General features: G+C 42.8%; 1 protein-coding gene across 1 annotated transcript in view; it reads right to left on the bottom strand.

Moving 5' to 3' along the window:
- Positions 1–16,183, bottom strand: part of NELL2 (neural EGFL like 2) — a 135,437-nt gene extending 119,254 nt beyond the window's left edge. The window contains exons 1-2 of the mRNA XM_063155180.1: positions 16,018–16,183; positions 15,717–15,845 (exon numbers count right to left, since the gene is read on the bottom strand). Coding sequence (XP_063011250.1) covers positions 15,717–15,845; positions 16,018–16,072 — 184 coding nt within the window. The 5' untranslated portion in view covers positions 16,073–16,183. The remainder of the gene's footprint in view (positions 1–15,716; positions 15,846–16,017) is intronic.
- Positions 16,184–16,903: the final 720 nt, after the last annotated feature.

Here is a 16,903-nt window from a genome sequence, read left to right as displayed (position 1 = left end):
TCAACATTGCAAAGCAGCCTGAAAGCCCAGTGAGGAGAACCACTGACCACAAGACCTGCAGGAACCCAGCCCTTCAGAAGACAAGCTCAGCAGCTGCCTGTGCTCCCTGAAGCCCCCACTATTAGGATGCATTTCCCCCCTCAGAGGCAATCTGCAATCAGAGCTCTGCAGCAAACACCAACATCACACCAGCATCTCCTGGAGGTGCCAAGAGCAGACAGTGTCATTTCAGTCATGCTCATGAGATAATAATTACTGCACTTTACCAAAGACAGCAAGTAACTTTCACCAGGACTTGCTCCACAAGTCCAAAGGACTTCCACCAGTTCAAACAGGTAGTGGAGAAAGAAGCAGTTTTACCCACTGCAGCCATGCTCTCATCTTCCCTGTGGTGACAACTGCATTCATAAAAACTTATGAGGAACTATTACAGGCAACTGATCCAGTCTTAACTGATCCAGCCACGTCTCCTCACAAAAAAAAAAAAAAAAAAAAAAAAATTAAAAAAAAAATCCACAGCACAAAAAAACCCAAAACAAAAAAAAAAAAAAAAAAAAAAAGGTGCTGGAAGTCACCACCAACAAGTTATGGGCAGTAAGCAAGAAAATTTCCATACACAGCACCAGCAACATACTAAATCATACTAAACCACAAGCCATTGACTACCATTCATTTCCAGACCACAATAAAAGAAAACAGTTATTAAATGGAATAAGTACCTTTTCCTAGTAAAGGGAGTGCTCTCAAATTTTTGAAGAGTATCTAAAAGTACACATACAGTATGAACTGAATTATAAAACAAATTCCTGCAGAATAGTCTTTGAAGGAGGCATTCTAACTAATTGAGCTCCACAGTTTGCTTTATGTGCACATAATCATTCTTCTAATAGCAGCATCTATAAATCAGTTCTGCATCTGACTGTAGCTCTGCTGAACTATCCAAATTACATTCTAGTGGCTTATGAGAAGAAGGAGGGCTGAAGGCTAAAATGAGGCTGAAAAATATAATTGGCTCAATTTTGTTTGAATTTCCTACACTAGGAGGGATGAGTGTCACAAGCATATACTCCCATCCTGTCACGTTCCCATATTCAAATTTTTGGCTAATATTTTTGTAACTAGGGATTTCACACAGCCTTCAAAGAGCAACTGTTTACTTTATATGGTTCTTTTATTTAGATAACAAATATAAACTAGGCTGCATCCAGCCAACCGGGCAGCATTCAAAGCCAATCCAATAGCAAAATCTTCACAAGGCTGACAGAACAGCAGGATTTTAAGGGGAGCACAGTGCATTCAAATTCAGGAGTTGCATTCCTCTAATGAAAAATGAAGATACAAAGAAGTAAAACAACCTTTATTAGACTAAAGCCTTGCTAGATGTGATATGCATTAAATTCTTCAGTAGAAAGGCTGGTTGTTTTGCTATTTAAACTGATATATAAGATCAGCTCATAAAACATTTTGAACTACTTTAGCTATAAATTTTTCTATTCCCTTCTCAAAGATTCCCAGTTGTTTTAGAGAGAACAGCAAAAAAAGCAGCTGTAGTTTTCCAAACCTACATGAACCTGAGTCGGATTCTCCAAGGCTGCAGCAAGGAGCCCTGCAAGAGTCTGGGGGAAGGTGTTGCAGTTTCAGCTGAAGTTTAAAAGACTACAAGGTACAGGGTAAACACCAACGCTGTAAAACTCCCACTGGGGCCATTCCCAAAGGGTGTGCCTACACTGCAGGGCCAGGAGCACTGCCCAGCTCCCAAACCTGGGGGAACTCTTAGGACTACAATCAAAACGTACGTCAGGATACAGCCAGGTACATCCAGACCCCAAGTGCCCCCCATAAACTCAATCCAACCTGGATTCCCCAGAACAAACACTCACAAATGCCAGGAACAAGGACTCTAGTGATTACTTTCCCAAGTGGCATGATCAGGACCTTGGGATACCCCACAGACTGTTTAGGGACATAGCCCACAAACTGCCCATGTAGTTTTGACACTCCCATGGTGTGGCATTTCTGGCTTCTTATTTCCACTAAAGAAATGCTTCAGCAAGGATGCATGCAGATAGAAATGCAGTAGGTGAGGAGGAGAAAAGGAAGAGGGCAAAATGCTCTTCAGCTGAAACGAAACAATCAAAACAAAAACTGACTTGAAGCCAAATCATTAAATCAAATAAAAACAAGGGGGAAAATGTCACAGTTTGTTCTTGCAGCTTTTGGGGAGGTTCCAAATGCCTTTGCTTTGTAGCTTTCTCTGTTCTGAATGTCAGCTACAGCTTTGGTGTGTCATCCAGCAAGAGCTTTCCTCCAGCTCAAACCATATGCAAAGTCCCACAAGCCACAATGGCATGACACTGAAGACCACAAGACCTGTTTCTGAACACATTTTTACCCCAATTACATTGGCTGTTCATACTTATGTCCTTCAAAAACAGTAATCATATCACATCACACCTGGACAAAACTCTGGCTCACCTATATGCTACATACTTTGATGTTTAAAGTCATTTTGGCACAGCTGAGAACAAATCCACTGTGGGACAAGAGGAGGGAAAGGTACGGAGAGCCTGGACAACTGGGGTTGAATCAGGACAACTAGGATAGCCTTTGCAAATCCATGACTGCCTGTGGAAAACAACAGCCATAATATATATTCCCTGTGAACTGACAATATTACCACTGAAATCTGCCTAGAAGCATTCTGCAAGAGATGATACAAAACAAGTTTGGGGGTGATTATACTAGTGGCTGGGTTAAGCCTCTGAGCTTATACCAACCAGCTGCTTCTAGAAAGCAAGGCAAGTCAGATGGGACCGAATCGTTCGGCGATGGATTCAGTACCATGGCTCTCCGTCTTAGTCTCTACTTGCACAGTGCTAAGACACTTAGACATCTTTCCTTGGCCTGTTGTCCCTTCAGCAAAGAGGGAATCTGCACCAGGATTACAAGTGGGAATAATTTCCTGTAATGTAAAACAGCCCAGCTGCACCACAAAAAGTCAGGCATGCTCTTCCAAAAATGTCACGTCCATGAACAAGGATTTCATGACTTTTGGACTCAGCAGGCAAAAAGTAAATAAAGGATAAATAGTTATAGAACAGGTTCTAGTGACTGTATCTGCAATAGCATATTTCTGCCAGTTTTTCAAACCTTTTGCAAATGACAGGATAAAAAAATCTAATTGCAGGCAAACCAGAACTTTGAACAAACAGGACTCCAGATTAGAAGTCTGTATTCTCAGCACAGGAGGCTGAAACAGCTGATTTGCTAACAAGCAATACAGATCCTGCCACACTGGATTGTTAATAAATGACTCCTATCAAATTGCCACAGAAAATGAGAATATGCTCTCCTGAACACTTCTGAAAGGAATTTTAGAAATGCATAGATCAACACACAGGGAAGGAGCACACATACAAAAGTACTATCAGGAATTTTTAAAAGCATACATGATACAGATAACTTCTGTTCCTCGTACACCAGAAATACTATCTCTTTCCCAGCAACTGTCATCAGGCAAAATACTATCACCAGGAGAGAAGGTGCTACTCAATGGGGACCTTTGACAAGTCAGCAAAACAATGAAGATAAAAGACTTCTGTTCTTGTTACAGAAATTCCACTCCTAGGAAATTAAAATGTGTGCTGCACAAAATGCTCTGCACCATCTATTTATCATTGTAATGCTTTCTGGTGATTTATAGGTTACAGGTTATCAATTTTAAGTTGCAATAGCTTTTTTGATTACCAGTTTTTCCTAGCTTATACTTCAACACTATTCTTAAACCCTTTTTAAGTTTTGAAGATGTTTTGTACGTGCTCCCTCATAAGTAGAATCACATACTGCTACTTAGAATTATGTTGTTTAGGTTTTGCACAGCCAATACCACTATAAAATCTACTATGTTTGAACAAGGACACCGATGTAGCACAGAGTGGGATTTCTTTTTTTTCTTCATTTTGATGGAGATTCCATTATATATATATATATATATATATATATATATATATATATATATATATAATGTACCTTATATTTAAAAGTTTATAGCTACTGTAGCTTTATAAATATATATGTGTATATAAACATGAACTCCCTTTAGGCACAAAACAGCCTTCTAGAAGCTGCTTCGAGAACACCTTGAAACCTGTGGAGAAAATCAGGCCTGCCTTGTTTTCCTTGCAGCTGCCATCTGTGGCATATGCACCTAGCTATGCTTGGTTGCATACTGTCACATGAGCACTTTGTGTCAAAGTGACCTAACAACAAACAAAAGGATCACACCAAGAAATGCTGTTAACACTGGGACGTTGAAGAGCAGAAGAAAAACAATGCATCATCTTCCAGCACTACTAATACTGTAATAAGGGCATGACACACATGAGAACTGCTAAAAGACTGATTTTATTTTCATTGTATAGCATGGCCAGGATTTTAACAGCTATTCAATTCACAGCAAAAGGGGAGGACAGGAGGAGGAGAAGGAGATAGTGTTGCCAGCCTTTTCCAAATGAAAGGCAGGCTACCGAAGGTAAACAAAGCCCAATCAATTAACAACAATAAAGTACAAATTTAATGGCAATAATAAATCATGCAAGCAGATTATGCTAGTTGTAGATCAAGCTGCATCACATGCCCTACCCTTTTCTCTGAAGCTATGATGCAGCTCAAATTCTCAAACATATCCCATTCCAGTGGTGAACTATCACACAATGGCAGACTGTGTGAGATCAGCACCCACCACAGCACCTCTGAATTAGGATCATGCTTGGTGTAGGCAATCCAGTCCCCTCTCAGCAACACACCATGTCTCTCCCTCACTTGGTTCTCAGTGTGCAAGCGTCAGTAAGACTTACTCATGCTCTCTGCTCAGTCATGTTCTCTCAAAACCTCCTTTTGTGGTGACAAGTATGCTGTTCCTGAGGGCCTAACTCCTCATGCCAGTGTTTCAAAGATTCATTTAGGCTGGAAAGGATTCTTGAGATCACCTAGCCCAACGGTAATCATTTGTGGATAACCTAGAAGGTTTACCTTTTTTCTTTATGAAGAACCTGTTTCTCCCTCTTGGCAGTGATTTGGATCTCTCATCCTAATTTTCCTTCATCCCTGGCTTTCTAGAGTATAACTGGTTTTCGCCCACATTAGGGTTAACTGCCTTCAGCTAACAAAAATTCTATCTTTTAAGAATTTAAGTGCTGATTTCTTTTCACACAACACAATGTTCAGCTTAAGAAAGCATTAATATGAGATCATTTTGTAGATGACCACCACAACCATGCAGTCTGCATGAAAGATTAACTTCTGACACAAGAGAATGGCCAACAGCCCCTGACACAGATAAAAAGCACCAGAAAACTTAAACCTGTATCCTGACAGCAAAAATAGAGCAAGCAGGGCGGGGGGGGGAGGCCACCAGTGGAAAAAATTGTATCTGAACACATCCAACACCTCTGTTGTTAGCCACAGGTGCCCAGCAGCAGACTGAGCAGCAGATGGGGGGAGAAGGCTGAACTGTACTGAGCTGCAAACAGAATTCAAGCACTAGCAGAAACAGGAAGGGGCAGAGAGACCACACCTGAGGGTAGAGGTAGGACACCAATGCCACCAACCATACTGGCATGCTTGGAAAAATCTCTACTCACAGGATATCTATCTTGATGCCAGAAAAAGGAAAGAAAAATATTTTGAATTGAGAACATCAAAGAGGAGAGATACCAAGGAATACCATACACACCACTCAGCTGTAAGCAGAGCAGACAGGTAGAAAATACATGGAAGGCTCAAGCCAACCTTTACCAGACATTTCAAGAAAGCTGGGGAAGACCAGAGTTCAGGTTTTTCAGTTGTTCTTATTTAAACCAGGTATTAACAGAGTCCATGCTTCTGTGAATGTGCTCACTAGCCCTGAAGCAGCTACAGGCTTAAACTCATGCTCAGTGTATAAACTTGGATGAGTTAAAATTACAAAATGCTTCCAGGCTCTAATTCGCTATTGTAGGCTTACTTTAGCCCAGCATCATCAAAATATATTTAAATGCACCACAGAACAAGTTTCGCGAGAATACAAAGGCGCCGGTTTGATAATTGTGTACTAAGTGTTTGATGCTACTTTGTGTCTTTGAAAAACTCTCGCTATCCTGATCAATTTCACCAACACTCCCACTCTCCAGAGTACAGAAATACTTGAAGGGTCATCTACTCATTTCTTAGCCTATTACCTGACAACTATGTACAATAACTACAGCATAGCTACTGTTTCCTAGATATTTTATTTCAGGCTATCTTCTTAAAAAATCAAAAGTATGGAGATTTCCACCACTTCTTTTCAGCAGCTATTCCACAATCTAAACTAGTTCACTGTGAAAGTCTTCTTTTATCTTAAATCCTCACCATTTGTAGTATCATTACATTACTCTTACCTCTAGCTCTTTGAATACTAAATAATTCCTTCATTTTAAACCACTAAGAATTTTCTAATACTAGACACTTATCATACAACACTTTTGTCATTTCTTGGACAAGCTGTACATGCTCAAGTTCTTCAAAAGCTTTCTTACTAAGCCAGACCTTTTGTTACTGTATAATCAGGTTTGCTGTTTTTCTCTTCAGTCCCTGCAATTCATTGATATTTTTCTGAAATGCAGAAACTCAGAGTGAATGCAATAACCCAGACACAATTTTTTTTAAAAATTCAACCTCCCAGATCTCTTACTCCCATATGCTTTCCTTATGCTAATGGTGTGTGCAAGGATTCTTAATAAGAGCAACACTGAACAGGGTACACAAGGTTTTCCTCAAGTCAACCCTCTTCCTTCAATGAGAGCTGAGCAAATCTAGGGACTATTTCAAGTTCAAGGCATATTAATGTTACAGAAAATCTTAAGACTGTCTTTGGAACAGCTGGGGCACAATATGCAAATGCATGCTTAGGGAGCTATTAAAACACAGATTATTGACCTCAAAACTAGAAAATATCATTTGGAACCCTTCTGGATCATTTCACAGCTGTATCTAGAGACTGATGGATATCCAGACAGAGTCAAGGCTGGTGCATGTCATCTTCGCTTTTAGGATAAACACTGTGGATGCAACCACCATCTAATTATACTTAAATAAGCATTTGTGCTGGGGAAACTGTATAAACATTGCTCTAACAGAGTATAAACATTGCTCTAACTCTACAATTGGAGGTCTTTTTGTTATTATACTCCATGTTTTCAGAGAAGGAAATAGCCACTCAAATTCCATTACAAGAGTTCTCAGTTATGGATCGCTAGCAATATTGATTGTAATGGCTCCCTTGGAAACATTACAGTCTATCATAGCAATTTTGGTGCTGCAGCAAATATGTTAATCTGCTAAAAGCCTCCTGAACATCGTGTCTTTGGAAGTCTCTCTCAGTCTGCTGGTTCTTTTAAACCATGCCCATTGCTTTAGCACCTTGCAAGAGGCCAGAACTGTGAGCAGCTACTCATGAGATGACTCAAGCTAAAAGTCAGTTAGTTCTAAGTTTGTGTGTCTCTCTGAAGTCATCAGCATCACACACACACCCCAAAATCAAAGCATGCACCAAAAAACCAAAAGCCAATAAAACGTTAACAAATAAGAATTTTTTGCTGTGGAATTCTTCCATGTTGAAAATGGCTACAGAATTTTTTTTCAATCTGAAATATCTAAGTGAGCATTCATAGTAGGTGCCTATTGTGAAAAAAACGTCCAGGCAAAAAAAATTTAAAACCAAAGTATCCTTTCTTATATTTCTCCTCAGATTATCCTGAGAGGAAATGATTTGGACAATGCCAAGATGGAAAAATATAGCATGTCTTAAACATTGAGACAAAATATAGAGGAGTTTAGGCAAAAACAGATGGACACTAAAAAAGAATCCAACAGTGAAAAATTGTTTTTCACCCCTTATTCAGCTGTGCCTTAGTAGCACAGGTAGGAGAACACAGCTGCTCAGTGGATCTGCACCTCGGCACAAAACCAAATGGGACGAAATATAGGGAAGAGTCACTACAAAGAATTACAGTTTTCCGTGACAGCTATATAAAATTTCCAGCCCTTACCAATGGTTTTAAATAACTTATGAACTCAGTGCTGCACATCCCTTAAAACTCAGTGGAAGCAGTGAAGTTAACCGTACCTGGAGCTATTTTTCCAAGGTAGCACCTGTATACCCTGGAGGATACAGACTAGAAGAACATAAGCTGGGGAGGAGGGGAGAGTAGAAAACCTATTTCCCACATCTTATAAGCAAAAAGTAGAGGGAAAACACACATTGTGATTGATCTAAAAGGGACGTGTAGGAAATGCTGCTATCCTTTGTGGCATCTCACTGGAGAATGAGCCATGCTGCAGTGGAGGAAGAAACCAGAAAAAAAAAAATTAACCTTGCAAGTCTCAGGCACACTTTGTGACTACAGAACTATGCCACAGCAAAAGTAATTATATAAGGGTAGCAAGACCTCATTTTCCCCCATCACTTCCTCTTGCTAATGCATTTCTCCCCCAGCAATATGGAAAGATGCACTTGACAGCTACCTAGAAGGGTCACTGTCCTCTCTCCCAGAGCACATGTGCTGGGTTCTCTGTGGCACACAGGACAGAAGTGTCCTGCTGTCAACATCTCATCTTTTAACTTCAGCAAACACCACTGCCCAGAGAGGCTGCCAGGTGAGCAGCCATCTGCACCTGCCTGCCCCTCACAGGGATATCAACATGGAGAGAGGCTCTTTGGCCCCACTCCTCCAAACATCAGGTCCCTTCTCACAGCACCAACCAGGGCTCTGCCCCACATCCCCACACAGACACCCCTGTAATGTATTCCCCTTCCAAATGTGCCTTAGAGCTGTACATCATACTCATCTTCAGCTTTCCAACAAAATGCCAGCTGGAGCTCTGAGATAATACAAGCCTCAACAAGGATTTTGTACTTGCAATATTCTAGAAGAGGCCTCATTGTAAAGGCACAAAGAAGCAAATGCAATTCTGTCTGTCCTTAGTCAGTATGAATCGTTTGGGGCAATACTGAATATGTAAACAATACATGGTTATTTGCATTAACCTGAACAACCAGACACTCATTAAAAAAATTTTAGAGATTCATCATCATCCCAGTAGAAAACCACCCCCAGGGACTTCAATTTATTGCAGGTATCAGATACAACTTTGCTGTGAAAAGCACAGGCTCAAGTCCACAAGAACACAGTAAAACACAACATTGCTTTAAATTGAGTCACACCCTGTTGATAAATAAATGCAGGTATTAATTCACTCCAAAGGCTGAAGTATCAGAGACTGGAGATGTTAGCTGTCATACCAAGCCCAGGCAAAGCCACCAAAGTCATGCTGGAACTTAACAAACTGAAAGGTGACAAGAGCCCATATCAAGACACATGGAAAGAGGTGAGAATAGAAATGAAAAACAGGGAAAAAACCCAAAAACAATAAAACAAAACTGCAACAAAACAATAACAACAAAAAAAGCCCACAAGCAACAAACAACAACAAAAAAAAACCAACCCCAAAGGATTTAAATGGAATATTTAATCTCTGAGATGATTACCTTTCCCACCCCAGAAAAAGCCCACTGCAGAAAACCAAAAGAAAACTAAACAAAAAAAAGGCCAACAAAGTAACACTTTGTGTAAAATACCTTTCCTTGGGATGAATAATGACAATTTTTAGAGCTGAACATAAAACAACTTTGTTGCTTAACACTTATACTTCTGTGATTGTAATGCCGAATACACACTCTCAACAACAATATTTATTAGAAACTTTCAGCATAAAACAGATGCAATCCCCAATGCCACAGGCCAAGTTTTATGCCATTCCTTAACATTATTTAAGTCAACTCTGCACTAATGACTACATTCAGAGATTACAAGCTTTTCTTCTCTCAGTTTCTGTATCTGCAATACTTCAGGTTCCTCTTCACTTTCCATTTCTCAGCCCTACCCTCTACTGTACCATTACAAGCATCAAGCAGAAGCTCAAGATATAAAAGACTTTCTTCCATAACTTTTTCCTCTTTATTTTACCAATAAACCAGCACAACCAGTTAACAAGCAACACAGCCTCCAGTTCCGGGCATGTTGATGAATATTCAGTGGGGGTAAGTGCATCATAGTTATCCATGCGTTAAAATTCATGGTTTAGGATGGAAAATTGATGCAGGACCCTCACATGCTATCTCCTTTATTGGGTGGGGTTTTCAAGCAGCAGACAGCTCACAAACACATCCTCTTGCTACAACTGCTCCTCCTGCCCAGAAGTGGTTTTCTTCTGGAGCAAGGGTATGTCTCAGAGGAGCAGCCAGACCAGCAAAGGCAGCCCAGCTTTTCAGGGCTCTCCTGCTCTCCTTCAGCCTGGCTCCCCAGCAGCATTAATCACAGTCCTGGCAGTGCCCTACCACAATGGTTACTGTTTGCACAGGTGCAGAGGTGACTTTAGAAAGTTCCAGAAGTGAAAGGCAGCAAAGGGAAAGCTTATGCTGTTATTCCAGATACACCAAAACCTTTCTGGCTACCACATTGTCATAGAGCAATTGCTTACATGAGGCATTTCTAACATCAAAAAACATGCCAGTGCCTACTGAAATTAAACTTTGATTAAAATGTCTGTTATCTACAGATGACCTCTGTGATGGAAGTCCCACATTTTGAGGATTCAGTGCTTCTGAGTGAAAACAGTTTGCATGCAAGACAAAAAAAAGCTGCAGTAAGTATTCACTCTGCAGTCAGCTAAGACAGTTGGCAACACTAACATCCTCATTCCCAGCTGTCTGTTACCACTCCTCTGGGAGATGGATACAGCTGGAGAAAGGGGATTTTACAGCACTGTAATCCATGTCACTGCAGTCAGCCAGGTTTGCTCCTGATGCTGGCTGATTTTGCCATCAGCAGGCATGGGAACACTCGGATAATCTCTTGCTTTGGAGGAGTTGTGGGGACAGTAACCTCTAGCTTCTGGGCAGTGATGAGCAGCTGGGAACAGTAATATTTTCAGCAGGCTCAGCTGGAACCTGGAGAAAGCATCTGCCCACAGTTTCAATGACAGGTGGCAAGGAAAAAGCAGTGCGTGTTGTAAAGTGCACAGGCAACGTAAATCCTATTTCTGTGACAAAGTTTACTCATCTCTGCTTTTAAGGCTTTTTTTATCTTCCTTATTTAGTAAGTGTCCAGAGATGACATCATGAGACAAAACAGAGTGAACTTTCCAAAGGGATATAAGATAGAATAATATTTTCTTGCTAGTATTTTACAATAACACACTAATGATCCACTCATACAACAGATAACACATCACTTACACCAAGAAGCCTGGTTTAGGGGTGCTTTTCTTTTCTGCCAGCATTTTGTGCCAGCCAGCACCAATTCAAACAACAGTACTGCCGAGTCCTTTCATTCATCCTACTGACAGATTAAATTATTTTCTGGTGTTTCATAGCACATCTTGATCCCCATCAGAATATAGCATATTTTGCCTCTAAAATTGCCCCTCCTCTGAATAAATTCCAAATTCTGTATTCAGATACATAATCTCTCACATTTTCATCACTGACATGTCCTTTTTATCTTTTCCTTAAATGCATGCCTCTGTGTTTGTAACCATCTGACTACACTCTTCTATCCACCTTTTAGCCTTCCCTTTGAAGAGAATATACACCCTTTGATGGGCATATACTGTCCTTACACATCACCTGGCTTTCATTTGTGTTGCCTCTCATCCCTTGATTTACAGTGTACCTTCCACCCCTCTCCCCTGGTGCTGGAGGCAGTTGGAAGGGTCTCCATTACTACACACACACAATCTCTCTCTTTGGACAAAGACAGCCTATGAACAGTATCTGCTCTCAACAAGAGACCCAGAATGACTACTGAAATACTCCATCTGTAAAATACATGTAATACAGAATTTAAAGGGAAGGTGACAAAATGTAATTGCCTAGTGAAATGCCAGAGACCAAGTTACTCTTGCAGCCCCTCTTTAGAATGTCACGTCTCAGAACACCATTTCCTACTGCCAGTTGAAATATCTGGCTTTACTGGGACCTTGCATGAGCTTCATGTTATATCTCCTAGCACAGACTTGAGTCAGTCATGCAAAACCTTCCTCATCCTTCAGCCTCTGTTGTTGTGGTTCTGTCTGCTTCTTCAAACTCCCCTGCAGTTACATATGCAACAAGTCCTCTTGAAGCAATATGATTTCCATATTTACATAGGAAAGTAGCTGCATTGGACTTTCATCTTCACCTATCTCCTCAAATTGCATTAATGCTGTATCCTTACGAAAAAAGGACTATAAGAATGACAACGTGTATTTCTCCAAAAGCCTTTTTAACAGCATTAATTACACTTCAGTCCACCCATCTGGTTTGGGCTTTACCCAAGTGTCATCCCAGTTTTGCAAAGGGAGGAACGAAGGTGTTGAAAATTTCACTGACTTACATAAACAGTTGCCAACAGAGAGACATTAGTGACACAGATATTCTGACTTCTGCTGCTCTGACCAGCAGAGGAATAATTTTCCTCTCAACATATTTTGACATAATAATATCTGCTGTTGGCTAGAAAGTGCTGGCAGATGTTCACATACAGCAACACTAACATTTTTCAAGACTTCCTCCTGTTTTCTATTCATAATTGTATCTTCCCCCAAGCTGCACTGGAACATTTTACAATTACTTTGCAAATCAAATTTCCAGAAAAAGAAGTCCCTGCAGCTAACTAGACATAGATTACAGTGGCATTCTGTTGCTACCATTCATGACAACCAAGGAGCACCAGACACCTAAAAAGCTTTAGAATTCAGCAACTAAAGCTGCTGAAGTCAAGTACACAAACAAACACAAAAAAAGTCCAAATAACAGCAGATTTCAAATGGCTAACATTATTTCTAAGTCACAGCATGACACAAGACTCTATGAGTATAATCTAAATTATCTCACTGGACAGTGCCAGACTAAAATTACGTTTAAAGAGTAATTGAGTACTATCTTATATGACCTATAAATACAAGTACCTTTGAAAAGTCACTTAGACAAGGGAGAATTTGCCAGAACAGCCAATCAGATGCTAAACCCCTATATTGAAAATTGATGCTACATCTAATTAAGCAGTCAAAACTGACTTTTTGCCTAGAAACTAAAGAGACTATTCTGCTTTAACTATACATATAATTTTCCCATCATACATCTTTAATTGTCTATTACCTGTTGGCAGTTCAACATGCCACATCCATAATTTCCTTCTAAAATAGAGAACAGCATTTAGGACTTCTGAATGTAAAGCTTATGTAAAGTAAGGCTTTAGAGAATGTGGTCTATCAAAAAGGCAGCATACTAAAGTGTTGTAAATACGTATATGATACGAGAAAAGATTCACTATCTGAAGAAACCAAGAGGAAAAGAAAGGATGGATCACAAGTTGGAGCTTCCAGAGTAAGTTCACAGATCATTTAAAGTAATTTGCATCATTCCCACAAAATCTTTTCTGTCTTGGACTAAGGCTTCAGCTGGAATAAGGAAATACCCACACAGACAAACCAAACTTCAAGGCAACACACACACACGTATTTGAAATTCACACACTGCAAATACATACATTAAGAGGCACACATTGCAGCAATGTTCCCAAAGTGTCAGTTCTAAGAGCAGAACAAAAATGACTAAGTGGACCGAGTGGTCTGATCAAGGAAGGAAATTTCTCTATTTCTAAATGCAAGTTCAAAAATGAAAATCTCTCTGCTCAGTAAGGACCCAATTTACTATAAGAAAATCAGTAGTCTTCTTATGCAGTAGCAGGGAAAATTATCTCCAGTCCTGCAGGGCATTGAAGACTTCCTAAGGGACACTAAGTGACTTCAACCACCATTTAGCCACAAGTGTTTTCATCCTTGTTATTTCTCCAATTGTTCTCAACAAAATAAAAAGGCTGCTGGGAAAATTTAAAATTCCTGTCTTCTTTTGTTACAAATAAACTGCTAACCCACTTGGGAACTATGTACATTTGTAATGGCAAAGAACGAGGGAAAAACTTGAAAAAAAGTAATTCTTTAGTAACCCAGTATTTTTTTTGTCCTGACACTGGGAGAATATACCAGCAGGTCTTGTTCTTCCAAACTTCAAATCCTGCAACCACTGAAGACAAAGTGAGTTTTAACTTCCCCCCACTCCTTCACCCCAACCCACTGAAGCACAATGGGGCTTCAACTCAGAACGATGCCTTAAAAATTACACTTATTTTAGGACACGACACCAATCCCACTGGCACACAAATGCATTTCCATGCTGAGCAGCAGACCCCTTCACAAGAGGTCTCTGCTGTGCAGCCACAAGCTCATCACAGATGCTTAAAGCCAGCATGTGCCAGTGCTTCTCAAGGCGTATGCCCATGTGTCTCCACATTCATGTCCACAGTGACACATGCTGGCAGCTCCAGGGAAGAACACCACTAGAGAGGTCACCTTAAAAAAAAAAAGAAAAAAAAAAAAAAGCCTTTGGCAACTATTAGCTTCCTGATAAATTATCTCATTAATGCAAACATGAAAAAGAAATTCCCTTTCTAGATCTTATCTCCCTTAGATCATAACTCTCCTGTATGTGAAACACAGCCTCTTGCCTGTTGCACTAGAAATCTCTTCAGATCCAAGGTAAACTCCTGGCATGACACAAGACACCAACAATGAAGTTCCCCTCTCTTGAAAGTGCAAGCTGAGGAGGAGATGTGCTTGTTTTTCATCAGATGTTGAGCCACACTCCTTCTTGCTTAGTCATAGATTATAAGGAGCATTTAATAATCTTTCAGAGAAGAGACTTGCTTCTAAAGGCCAGTTTTAGGCTTCCTTTTTGTTTAAGTAAGATAGACTTGGGTGTTTTTTTTCCTAAAAATATTGTTGATTCCAGCTTCATTTAACGTATCAGTATGTTATTAAAGTGTAATTCAAAAACACACTGACAAAGAGCAAGTGTATGGAAAGTAACCAATGCCAATATATTCAACAAGATATTGAGAGGTATTTCACAGTCTTTTATAAATTACAATATAAGAAAGCTTAATAATTTTTAATAATCTCTGATAAAACTCCTAAATGTACTTTTGGAAGAGAGAAGACTACTATTTTATGTCTATTCCCACTATTAACAAAGAAACAATCACAAGCACTAAAAGAGACCACAACTCATTCATTGTTTCTCAGGAGGGGTATGTCACAGAAGCACCAAAGGGCCACTTTCCTTTGGCAAAAAAAAGGTTGTTCTTATTTCAAGCCGTCTGCCTCCCTCCTCCGGGGCACTTCATTTCAACATTTTGCTCGACTCACATAAAACTTTCAGTGAGGTTTTCCTTAGCTGGAACTGGGATATGTTTAGCGTTTCCCAAGTAAAGCGGTAGAGTGGGTGGTGCTATTATTCATCACCGCACCCCACGACTCACAAACATGCCATCTGCCATCCCCGTTCCTGCTGTACTTTAATTAAGCGTCTACCAGTCAAAGAAAAAAAAAAAATGGGGTGAGAGGAAAAAATTTTATGAAATAATGAGAGGGGAGCGGTAAAGAAGAGTGGAAGAAAAGCGAGCAGGAGGGGAAGGTACGGAATCCCGAGGTCTCAAAGCGAGCAAGCTTCTGGCGGTGGGGGGACCCGGGGGGACGCGCCCCGTGCGCGGCGCCGGGTCCCGACGGCCGGGGCTGCGGGGCCGGGGCGGCCGTACCTGTGAAGAGGAAGGCTTTGCTCCCGTTGTGCAGCCCCGGCACCTGGCGCACGCCCTCCGTGGAGCCTCCCAGCTGTAGCTCGGACAGCACGTCGATCTGCAGCGAGGGGTCCACGCCAAAGCCTGAAACTGACCAGAAAGTGCCGTCACCCACCCGCCGACACCGCAACTTCCCGAGCAACCCCCAGCCCCTCCGCCGCTGTCCGCACCTGCGGCTGCCCAGGGGCCAGAGCATCGCCGCTGCGAAGCTCCGCCGGCCCCGCTCCCGGGCGCTCTCCCGGCGGGTCCAGCATCCGCCTACCTGGCCCCAGGCAGAGGAGAAAGCAGAGCGTGCTCAAGCGGATACCCGACTCCATGGTACAGCGATGCGCTCAGTCCATAGTCCCCCGCTCCGGCTGCTGCGAGCGAAAAGCCTCCGGGGCACGGGCTGGGTCCCTCCCCGCCTCACCGAGCGGCGCGGACCCCGCGCCGCCCCGCAGCGCGCATCACGGCGGGCGCCGCGCCGCCCCGCGCCGGCCGGAGCACACAAAGGCGAGGGAGGGTGGGAGACGTGCGGGCAGCGCAGCCCTCCGCCCGCGGGCAGACAATGGGGGAGCCCGGCGGAGCCTCCCGCCGCCGCCGCCGTGCGAGCGAGCGAGCGAGGCCGCGGCAGCCGCAGGCGGCGCGCCCGTGCCCCGCAGCTCCCGGCCCGCCGCCGCCAGGCGAGCCCCTCCGCTGGAGAGCAGCCGCAGCCTCCGCCCGGCTCCCAGGGCAGCACCGATCTCCTCCCCGCCGTCCAGCGGGGACAGCGGCGGCGGCGGGAGGGGCCGCCGGTTTATGCCACGGCCACAGGAGCCGCCCACCGCCTCCGCCGGGCCGGGCAGGGCTGGGCAGGGCCGGGGGAGGCGCCGCCGCGCCGCCCCGTCCGCCGGGGGAGCGGGAGCCGCTGTGGGGGATCCGCCGGGAACTTTGAGGGGAGCGGCGGGGACGGCCCGGGTGCCCCCGGAGGCCGCGGCTGGCAGCGCCCGGGCGGCGCTGGCCGTGACCCTCGGGGCGCTCCCCTGCCTGTCGGCAGCTCTCGGCCGCCTGTGCTGAAGGCACCGCTTGGTTCCCGTCCCGAGGTGGTGCCGTCCAGGGTCTGGCGAAGCCTCCGGTCTTTGAGCACGAATACAAATAATTTGGGAAAGGTGGGGGGGAAGGGAAGAAAT

The sequence above is a fragment of the Melospiza melodia genome, chromosome 4, assembly GCF_035770615.1.
Source record: "Melospiza melodia melodia isolate bMelMel2 chromosome 4, bMelMel2.pri, whole genome shotgun sequence".
NCBI lineage: Eukaryota > Metazoa > Chordata > Aves > Passeriformes > Passerellidae > Melospiza > Melospiza melodia.
Note: the sequence above shows the minus strand (reverse complement) of the source record. Positions and strands in the feature narration are given on the sequence as shown.